Below are 10,929 nucleotides of genomic sequence, written 5' to 3'. Positions count from 1 at the left end.
TCTATACTTTCAGCTGCTCATTTTTTAACATTTAAAATAAGAGGTGGAATTCATGCTGCTTACCTCTCATTTACAGTTAGTTGTATGTAGCTGATCTTCTCAAAATAAAACTTGATTTGGGGAAAAGCAGGGGGGAAGGAAATTTCATAGAATTCAAAATATTTTATGAAGAATATGGCTTCTTGTGAAAGAAATCCATGGAATCTTTCTGAAATGAATCCCTGAAGAGAAAAGAGAGGACATTTTGAGATGTCATTTAGCCCTGGAAGAAGAACATTTTTAGAAACCACAGCAAAATAATTAGAAACCAATGAGTGAAACATGTTCAGCCACACTAACTCTGGAGCAATAGTTTCTTCAGTGGTATTTTTGTTTTGTGTTTTCATTTTCATCTCTTCTCTGCCTGAGTGATTTTGTTCCAGATGGTTACATAACTTATTTTGTAGGTCTCTTCTGTCCCCTACAGAGACATTTCAGCAGTGAAAGGAAAGGTTTTTGCATGAGATCCCTTAAGATCTATTTCACTGTGTCTCTTGCACAGTAATAGACAGCTGTGTCTTCGGCTTTTAGGTTGTTCATTTGCAGATAGAAGTTGGAACTGCCCTTGGAAGCAGTAAACCGTCCTTGGATTGTTGGGGAATAATAGTTGTTACTAGATGAGTAATAGTAAACAATCCATTCCAGTCCTTGGCCAGGTTTCTGTCTGATCCAACCCATCCAGTTGCTGTTAACATTGAATCCTGTGACAGCACAAGTCAATTTATGGGATTCTCCTGGTTTATTCAGTGCTGCATCTGACTGTGTCAGGACAACCTGGGAATGTCCACCTAATGAGAAAAGACAAAGCACAATTGGATGATGGTTAGAAAGTAAGAGCCATAGTAAAGATGTAAAATTCCCTTCAGTGCTAGGAAAAAAACTTAATATGGTCCAAATTACAAACCTCTAGAAAAGGAAGCCAGCATGATGAGAATTAAGGAGTGGAGTGTCATTGTGAAAAAGGAATGAGATTTGCACCTTGAGTTGAACCTGAAGAAGGAGAAGGAGAGTTTAAATAGGAAGTGAAAGTCTTGTTGGCTTTGCATAAAACCTGCTGGGAGCTGTATAAATATTAGATGAAGTGCAGAAGTGTACTGAAATTTAGTTGAGAATAGATGATGATATACAGTGAGATGCATATAGATGCAAGCAGTCCTCAACTTATGCTCTGGAATTTTGGTTGTTATTCAGTGCTGCCATAGGTATAGGCAACCACATGACTGGATGCAAATTTTCAACCATTCTTTTTAGTGATTAATATCAGAATCTTTAGATTTTTAAGCAAATGCATTGCTTCAAATGGGAGGATTTTTTTTCATTGATACTTTGCTGTGTCTAGCAGATCTTCTCAAAACAGAACTTGACTTGGGAAAATAGGAGGAGAGCAAATTCCATACAATACAAAACCTCTAATGAAAAGTATGTCTCCTCATGGAAATAATCACAGGAATCTTTCTGAAATGAATCCCTGAAGTGGAAAAGGAAGACATTTTGATATGTCCTCTGGCCCTGAAAGAAGACGAATCTGCAGGAAACCATAGCAAACTACTTAGAAACCAATAAGTGAATGATGTTGAAACCATGACAATAGGGAGTAATAATGTGATCTATTGATTTGGCATATTCATTTCATCCCTTCTCTGCCCCAATGATTTTTATTCCAGAATAAAGAGAACTCTCATTTTGTGATTCTCTGGAGACATTTCAGTGGCAAAAGGAAAGGTTTTTGCATGGAAACCCTGCAACATTTCAAACCAATGGCTGTCCAATCTCTTCTTAAAAACTTCCCATGTTAGAGCATTGACAATCAGACCTTCAAGATTCTGGAAATTTGCTGATTTTGGGGAAGTGTGGGATTGGGTTGGAATAATTCCTAAAAGCTAGTGAGAATTCATCGTGCCCATTTAAAGATGATTGCTGTTGTTGTTATTAGTTGTGAAGTCATGCCTGACCCATCACGACTCCATGAATAATATTCCTCCCGGCCTTCCTGTCCCCTACCATCCAATGGAGTCCATTTAAACTCATGCCTACTGCTACAATGACTCCATCCAGCCACCTCATTCTCTGTCTTCCCGTTCTTTTTCTTCCTCAGTAATTCTTAGCATTAGGCTCTTCTCCTGTGAGTCCTTCATTCTCATTAGGTGGCGAAAGTATTTGAGTTTCATCTTCAGGATTTGACCTTCTAAAGAGCAGTCATGGTTGAGCTCCTCTGGGACTGACCGGTTGGATGGCCTTGCAGTCCAAGGGACTAGCAGGAGTCTTCTCCAGCACCGTAGTTCAAAGGCCTCAATTCTTTGGTGCTCAGTGTTTCTTATCGTCCCACTTTCACAGCCAGACATTGCAACTGAGAAAACCATAGCCTTGAATAGAGGTGCATTTGTTGGCACGGAGATGTCTCTGCTTTTTAGCATGCTTGTCTAGATTTGCTATCTAGATTTGCCATCAAAAGGTGATACTTTAATGTAATTAGCAGATCTTCCCAAACTAAAAATTTGTTTGGGAAAAGCAGCAGGAGATTTTCATTTCATGAAACATTTAACAAAACACTTAATGAAAAATATGTGGGAAATGAAGTTCACACAGGATTCTGGGAGATTGCAAAAATGAGGCTCGAATGGGGCATGCAAATCTGGGGGCACAAACCTCCTGAAAAGTGTGGGAATGTCTTGCTCATTTTCCATTCCTCTTTACTTTCTCTGCCACTATGGTTGCTTTGTTGTTTTGTGTGGATGAGAATTGGTCCTTTCTGGCAGATGCCCTCAAGGGACAGAGGCTGAATGGTTCTGCTTTCTGCTCTTGGCTTCTCCTCTTTGGTTAGAGCATTCACATTCAGACCTGCAAGATTCCGGTATATTATACTTTCTCTACCACTCTGGTTGCTTTCCTGATTGTGTGGATGAGAATTGGTGTTTTCTGGACGATGCCCTCCAGGGCAGAGGCTGAATGGTTCTGCGGTCTGCTCTTGGCTTCTCCTCTCAAGGTACCCCTGGAGTAATCGTACAAGAGGCAAAGCAGATGAAGTCACTGTGTCCCCTTGCACAATAATACAAGGCAGAGTCTTCAGGCTTCAAATTCTTCATCTGGAGATAAGCTGAAGTCTTGGAATTGTCCCTCGAGATCGTGAATCTTCCCTCTACTTTGGAGTTATATCATTGACTAGTTCCTTGTGGTTGGCTTTTCCTGGAGACTGTTGGATCCAGTGGATGTCGTAGCTGGTAAAGGTGAATCCAGATGCTTTGCAGGTTAGGCGAAGGGAACCTCCAGGGATTACAACACCCCCTCCAGTCTCCACCAACTGAACCTCTGCATGGCATATTGAAAATAAGACATCAACATTGAATCAGGACGAAACCTGAACAGGAACATTTAACCTCGTACTTTTTGTTACAAGAGAAGATCTATCTGAAAGAGGGATAAGGAACAGGAGTAAAGTCCAAAGAAGAATTCACACTGCTTGCTTTTCATTTACACTTTGTTGTATCTAGCAGATCTACTCAAATTTAAACTTGATTTGGGGGGGGAAACAGCAGGAAAGGTAATTTCATAGAATTCAAAATACTTTATGAAGAATATGGCTTTTTGGTGAAGAAATCACTGGAATCTTTCTGAAATGAGTCCCTGAAAAGAAAAGAGAGGACATTTTGAGATGTCATTTAGCCCTGGAAGAAGAACATTTGAGAAACTACAGCAAAATAATTAGAAATCAATCAGTGCAGCTTGTTCAACCACACTAACTGTGGGACAATAATTTCTTCACTGGTATTTTTGTTTTGTATTTTCATTTTCATCTCTTCCCTGCCTGATAGATTTCATTCCAGATGGTTACACAACTTATTTTCTGGTTCTCTGCTATCCCCTACAGAGACATTCAGTAGTGAAAGGAAATGTTTTTGCATGAGATACCTTAAGATCTATTTCACTGTGTACCCTGTGCAGTAATAGACAGCTGTGTCTTCGGCTTTTAGGTTGTTCATTTGCAGATAGAAGTTGAAACTGTCCTTGGAGGCAGTAAAACGTCCTTGGTTTGTTGGTGAATAAGAGTTGTCACTAGATGTGTAGTAGGAAACAAGGCATTCCAGTCCTTGGCCAGGTTTCTGTCTGATCCAATTCATCCATTTGCTGTTAACATTGAATCCTGTGACAGCACAAGTCAATTTATGGGATTCTCCTGGTTTCTTCAGTGATTCATCTGACTGGGTCAGGACAATCTGTGAGAGGCCACCTAATGAGAAATGACAAAAGACAATAGGATGATGGTTAGAAAGTAAGAGAGATAGTAAAGATGTAAAATTCCCTTCAGTGCTAGAAAAAAAATTAATATGGTCCAAACTACAAACCTCTGGAGAAGGCAGCCAGTATGATGAGAATTAGTGAGTGTGGTGTCATTGTGAAAAAGGAATGAGATTTGCACCTTGAGTTGAACCTGAAGAAAGAGAAGGAGAGTTTAAATAGGAAGTGAAAGTCTTTTCGGCTTTGCATAAAACCTGCTGGGAGCTGTATAAATATTAGATGAAGTCCAGAAGTGTACTGAAATTTACTTGAGAATAGATGATGATATAGAGTGTCTGGATGCAAGCAGTCCTCAACTTATGTCCTGGTATTTTGGTTGTTCGATAGTGCTGCCATAAGTAAAGGAATTCCATGGAGACATTGCAGTGGCAAAAAGAAAGGTTTTTGCATGGGATCCTGTACCATTTCAAACCAATGGCTGTCCAATCTCTTCTTAGAAATATCCAGGGTTAGAGCATTCACATTCAGACCTGCAAGATTCTGGTATATTATATTTTCTCTACCACTCCCGTTACTTTCCTGATTGTGTGGATGAGAATTGGTCTTTTCTGGAAGATGCCCTCCAGGGACAGGGGATGAATGGTTGTGCTTTCTTCTCTTGGTTTCTCCTCTCAAGTAATGTAGTGATTGTACATTGAGGGAAGCAGTTGGACTCACTGTGTGCCTTGCACAACAATACAAGGCAGAGTCTTCAGGCTTCCAATTGCTCATTTGGAGATAAGCTGAAGTCTGGGAATTGTCCCTGGAAATGGTGAATCTTCCCTCGATTTTGAAGTTGTACCACTGACTAGTTCCTTGTGGTTTGCTCACTCCTGCCACCCATTCCAGTCCATTTCCTGAAGACTGTCGGATCCAGTGGATTTCAGAATCAGTAAAGTTGAATTCAGATGCTTTACAGGTTAGACAAAGGGAACCTCCAGGGATTACAACACCCCCTCCACCAATTTCACATCTGCTTGGCAGTCTGAAAATCAAACATCAACAGAGAATGAGGACAAAACCTGGACAGGAACAATTATTACCTCCTACTTTTGTTTATGAGAGAAGATCTACCTCAAAAGACGGATAAGGAATAGGAGGAAAGTCCCCCAAGTGTGGGAATGTCTTGCTCATTTTCCATTCCTCTTTACTTTCTCTGCCACTTTGGTTGCTTTGTTGTTTTGTGTGGGTGAGAATTGTATCTTTCTGGCAGATGCCCTCCAGGGACAGAGGCTGAATGGTTGCGCTTTCTGCTCTTGGCTTCTCCTCTCAAGGGACCCCTGGAGTATTTGTACAAGGAGGAAAACAGATGGAGTCACTGTGTGCCTTGCACAATAATACAAGGCAGAGTCTTCAGGCTTCAAATTGTTCATCTGGAGATAAACTGAAGTCTGGGAATTGTCCCTTGAGATGGTAAATCTTCCCTCCACTTTGGACTTATACCACTGTGTAGTTCCTTCTGGTTTCCTAACTCTCGCCACCCATTCCAGTCCTTTTCCTGGAGACTGTCGGATCCAGCTGATTGTATAGTTAGTAAAGGTGAATCCGGATGCTTTACAGGTAAGGCGAAGGGAACCTCCAGGGATTATAACACCCCCTCCAGTCTCCACCAACTGAACCTCTGCATGGCAGCCTGAAAATAAAACATCAACATCGAATCAGGACAAAACCTGAACAGGAACATTTAACCTCCTACTTTTTGTTACGAGAGAAGATCTACCTGAAAGATGGATAAGGAAGAGGAGGAAAGTCCAAAGAAGCATATCTCCACTTATGTTGCCTTTCCTTGAGGCTAACTGGTGATTGGCTCTGCAGATGTAAGTTTTCAACAACTGCTTTTAAGGAGATGAAGTGATTGAATTGATTTGCATCATCTCCAAATTATAAGGACGTGTTCCTTTCTTGGGGACTGCAAATGCATGTGACCAATTTCAGCTTAAGGTCAACACAACTAACTCCTTTTCTTGCAAATGGCACCTTTAGATAAATATACTAGCGGGAACAGGTATTAAAGAATACGCCTAATATTAATTTCATATATTTTGAACGCCCTTGGATTGTTGGTGAATAATAGTTGCTACTAGATGTGTAGTAGAAAACAAGCCATTCCAGTCCTTGGCCAGGTTTCTGTCTGATCCACCCCATCCATTAGCTGTTAACATTGAATCCTGTGACAGCACAAGTCAGTTTATGGGATTCTCCTGGTTTCTTCAGTGCTGCATCTGACTGGGTCAGGACAATCTGGGAGAGGCCACCTAATGAGAAAAGACAAAGGACAATTGGATGATGGTTAGAAAGTAAGAGCCATAGTAAAGATGTAAAATTCCCTTCAGTGCTAGGAAAAAAGAAACTTAATATGGTCCAAATTACAAACCTCTAGAGAAGGAGGCCAGCATGATGAGAATTATGGAATGGGGTGTCATTGTGTAAAAGGAATGAGATTTGCACCTTGAGTTGAACCTGAAGAAGGAGAAGGAGAGATTAAATAGGAAGTGAAAGTCTGGTTGGCTTTGCATAAAACCTCCGGGGAGCTGTATAAATATGAGATGAAGTCCAGAAGTGTACTGAAATTTAGTTGAGAATAGATGATGATATCGAGTGTCTGGATGCAAGCAGTCCTCAACTTATGCTCTGGAATTTTGGTTGTTAGATTGTGCTGCCATAAGTAGAGGAACCCACATGACTGGACACAAATCTTCAACCATTCTTTTCAGTGATTGTAAGAGAATCTTTGGGTTTTTGAGCAAATCTATTGCTCCAAATGGGGGCACTTTTTTTTTTACTGATACTTTGCCCTCCCTCTCTATCTCCATCTGTTCGGCACTACACTTTGTAAAAACAATGTTCTCTTTTTTTACAGAGGCCAAATACATACTGTCAAAATCACCCCAATTCTAAATTCAGTTACTTTTAGATTGTTCTGTGAGTGATCTTTTTCCAGAAAATCTATATCTCTCCTTCTCTGCTTCAGTCTCTCTGTCTCTGTCTCTCTGTCTTGGTCTATCTCTATCTCTCTTTCTCTCTCTCTCTTTTCCTCTCTCCCTCTGCCTCTGCCTCTTTATCTCCCTCCCTCTCTCTCTCCCTCCCTCCCTCTCTCCCTCCCTCCCTTTCTTTCTCTCTCTCTGCCCTGTCTCTTTGTCTCCCCCTCTCTCTCTTCATCCCCCTCTTTCTCCCTCCCCCCCTCTCTCCCCTCTCTCTGTTTCCACCTGTTTGGCACTACGCTTTGTAAAAAACAATGTCCTCTTTTTTTACAGAGGCCAAATAGATGCTGTCACACTGTGTGCTCTCGGACACAGAAATACACAGATGAATCTGAAGCTGTGGCTGAATTCAGTTGGAGGGAGAACTCATTCCTGGGCTTATCTGCAGAAATGGTGGCACGGCCTTTTAAAGAATCGGCATACACTTTGCCTCCACTGTTGACATTTATGGCTGAGAGCCATTTGAGACCTTTCCCGCAGGGTTGCCTGACCCAATGCCAAGCAAGAGATGAAGAAGTAGCAAAGGAGAAACCTGTGACTTTACAAACTAGGTTGAGTTGACTTCCAGGTCTTGCCACTGCCGGCCCAGATTCTGTGAGCTGAATGACTGAGAAGACCCCTTGGGGAAAAGAAAAAAAGGAAAGGAAAGGATTGCAATCAGTAAACAAGATCTCTGGCCAAATAAAGATGTATTAGTCCCATTAAAAATTATTACATCTTGGCAGAGCCATAAAACAAAATGCAAAGAACCACAATGCCATGATGGCCACCTAGGATGTCCCGGTGAGATCTCTGAACTTCAAAGGAAGTGATGATCTCTGAGTGGAGGGGCTTAGTTTGAAGCAAAGCAGCAGCACTGCGTGTCATAAAATTTGCATGAGCTCCTCCTCTATTGAGTGGTGAAAAATAAATGAACGCCTAAAACCTGAGTCTGTTATAAGATTGGCCCAAGGACCTCTTTGTCTTCCTTTTGATAAGGTGAGGTGGAGAGAAATTGAAATTTCAGGTCTGTATGAAGCATGAAATATTATTTTCAGATACTTCAGCATGAATCAGTGTTATATTTTTGCCTAACTTGGGGGAGAGAAAAAGTAAAAATATACAGTATTTTTCAGAGTGTAAGATGCACCTTTTTCCCTCAAAAAAGACGGTGAAAATCTGGGTGCATCTTATACACTGAATACAGCATTTTTTCTTCCCGAAGCCCCACCCCTTCACCAAAATGGCTGTGCATTCCCTTATGGAGCCCTTCAGAGGGCTCCTGGGGGCTGGGGAGGGCAGAAATGAGCAAAAAAGGGCCACCCTCCCAGCCCCCAGCAGCACTCTATAAGCTTCCATGAGGCTATGGATGCAATATTTTAACAAAAAACAGGGCTGTTTTCACAAAAAATGCTCGTTTTTGCCTTCCCCCATTCTCCCAGGAGCACTCTGCAAGGCCCTCCCTCACAAGACTATTCATGCCCTTTTTGGAAAAAAAATGGGCCAATTTTTGTGAAAAACAGGCTGTTTTGGGGAGGTTTGCAGAGTGCAAAAACTTTTTTTTTCCTTTTGGAAAGCTCTTTAACTGATTGATGAGAATTACATTGATCAAGTGCTGGGCCAGCAGAAACACCTACCTATCAACTGTATTTCTCTTTATCTCTATTTCTGTCTCTCTATCCCTCTACCTACCTACCTACCTACCTACTTACCTACCTACACATCCTCTCTCTCCCTACCTACCTACTGTATTTCTCTATCTCTCTCTATTTCTCTCTCTATCCCTTTATCTACCTACCTACCTGTTGTGACTCAGCAGAAGTTTGCTGTGAGTTGAGTCAGGATGCAAGATTAACAATGCAGCTGGGACTCGTTAGTGGTGTCTTTTGGTGATAAAAGAACGGATGGTGCCATGCCCTGGTTGCAGGAGTCAACGTTCATTCATTCATTCATCATTCATCGGTCATGGTTTGTTTGTGAGAGACACTTGGAGAAGTGATTTGCTTTCTGTAACCCTGATTCAAGAGACACTTGGAGAAGTGAATTGTTTTGTAAGAGTTTTGTTTTGTATTCTATTATCTTCTTGTCAGAGACTTGATTTATGTTTATTTTTGGGCTCACAGCCAGTCTGAGCTGAGAACTGATAAAGTTCTTTCCTTTTAAGTTTATCTGCCTGTCGTCTGTTAACGAGCGGAGAAGGGGGGACAGAACACTACCTATCTATTCTCTGTATCTCCCTACCTACCTACTCTCTCTCTCCCTACCTATCTACTCTCTCTGTCTCTATTTCTCCCTCTCTATCCCTCTACCAACCTACCTACCTACACACTTTCTTTCTCTCTTTCTCTATCCCTTTCTCTACCAATCTACCTAGCTTCTCTCTCTTTCTCCCTACCTACCTACTGTATTTCTCTCTCTTTCTCTCCCCGTCTATCCCTCTATCTACCTACCTACTTTTTTTTAATTTGCCTCTTCAAAACCTTAGTGTGTCTTATACTCCGGTGCGCCTTAGACTCCGAAAAATACAGTCATCGAGAAAAAATGCCAAGTCCCAATACTTTTGGGGCTTAATTTCAGGGGAGATCATAATAAATAACAAATAAGTGAAGTTATGACTGGAAAAACTCGGTATCTCCAATATTTGTGATATCATCCCTAGATGGATCAAATATATTGTGGACCCAAAATTATCCTTCCCACATAAAAAAAATAGTAAAGTTCCACTTATAAAAGATTTGATCATTTCTTGTATGTGTTGGTCCTATCATGTATGCGTCAGGGTTCCAAGTAATACATCCATAGCAAGCAACACTCAGAGGCAGGTGAATTCCTCAAATAACAGTTTTATTGGGTATATCATATTGGCACTCTTCTGGCAAAATCTGACTCTGAAGGTTCCTATGGTTTTCACCTAATTGAAAGTAAAACTTTTCCTTCCTTCCCCAAATAATTAATCACATGGTCCAATCAATGTGCCATCGGGTTGCCTGGTAACATCACTCCTCCTCTCTCTGACCAGGTGTGAGAATGTCCTTGGTTCCCAAGAGAAAGCATTTTGTTTTGGCTACAAAACCCCAGCTACCCCTATTCCCCCACTCCCTATCCCTAAGCTCCAGTGTGGCAATGCATAAGCTTCAAAATGGCTTTGGTCAGGTCAGCTTCAGGATTGACAGGATCCCTAGGTAGATCCCATCTATTGTAGTGCCAAAATTACCCGCTCCATGTGAAAATAAATGAAGATCCCACCTATCAAAGATTTGATCATTTCTTGTATGCATTGGTCCCATCATGTACAGGTCCCATTCTGAAGCAGGCCTGCCTTTCCAGATCTGTCAGGAATTAAGAAACAGTCGGGAACAATGCAGTAAAACAAGTAAACTGATCCTGTGCCAGGTTGGGGTTAGTATAGCTGATAACCAGTGGGAGTCTGTGCAACTCAGGAGAATCAGGAGTTTTATAATGTCCAAAGTGTCCATTCCTTTACATTCTGGACCAATATAGACTAGCAATACACTTTAAGAGCTGTCCCAGGAAGAGTAAATTCCAGTAACTTAACTGCTGAGGGCCAAGGAAATGGCCTGGAAGGGGAGTAGGAAAGGCCACTAACAGAATAATAGTCAGAAAAAAGGAGTATATAGAAATCTAGTAGAGTATACAT

General features: G+C 41.3%; 1 protein-coding gene across 1 annotated transcript; it reads right to left on the bottom strand.

Annotated features, from left to right (window-relative positions):
* Positions 1-516: 516 nt before the first annotated feature.
* LOC116521978 (immunoglobulin gamma-1 heavy chain-like) lies at positions 517-4,428 on the bottom strand. Its single transcript, XM_032236570.1, has 4 exons — positions 4,380-4,428; positions 3,970-4,264; positions 944-1,029; positions 517-827 (listed from the first exon to the last, which is right to left on the bottom strand). Exons 1-4 carry the CDS (start codon positions 4,426-4,428, stop codon positions 517-519), a joined length of 741 nt encoding a protein of 246 aa, XP_032092461.1.
* Between the last annotated feature and the right edge of the window lie 6,501 nt (positions 4,429-10,929).

Source organism: Thamnophis elegans, chromosome Z, assembly GCF_009769535.1.
Source record: "Thamnophis elegans isolate rThaEle1 chromosome Z, rThaEle1.pri, whole genome shotgun sequence".
Taxonomy (NCBI): domain Eukaryota; kingdom Metazoa; phylum Chordata; class Lepidosauria; order Squamata; family Colubridae; genus Thamnophis; species Thamnophis elegans.
Note: the sequence above shows the minus strand (reverse complement) of the source record. Positions and strands in the feature narration are given on the sequence as shown.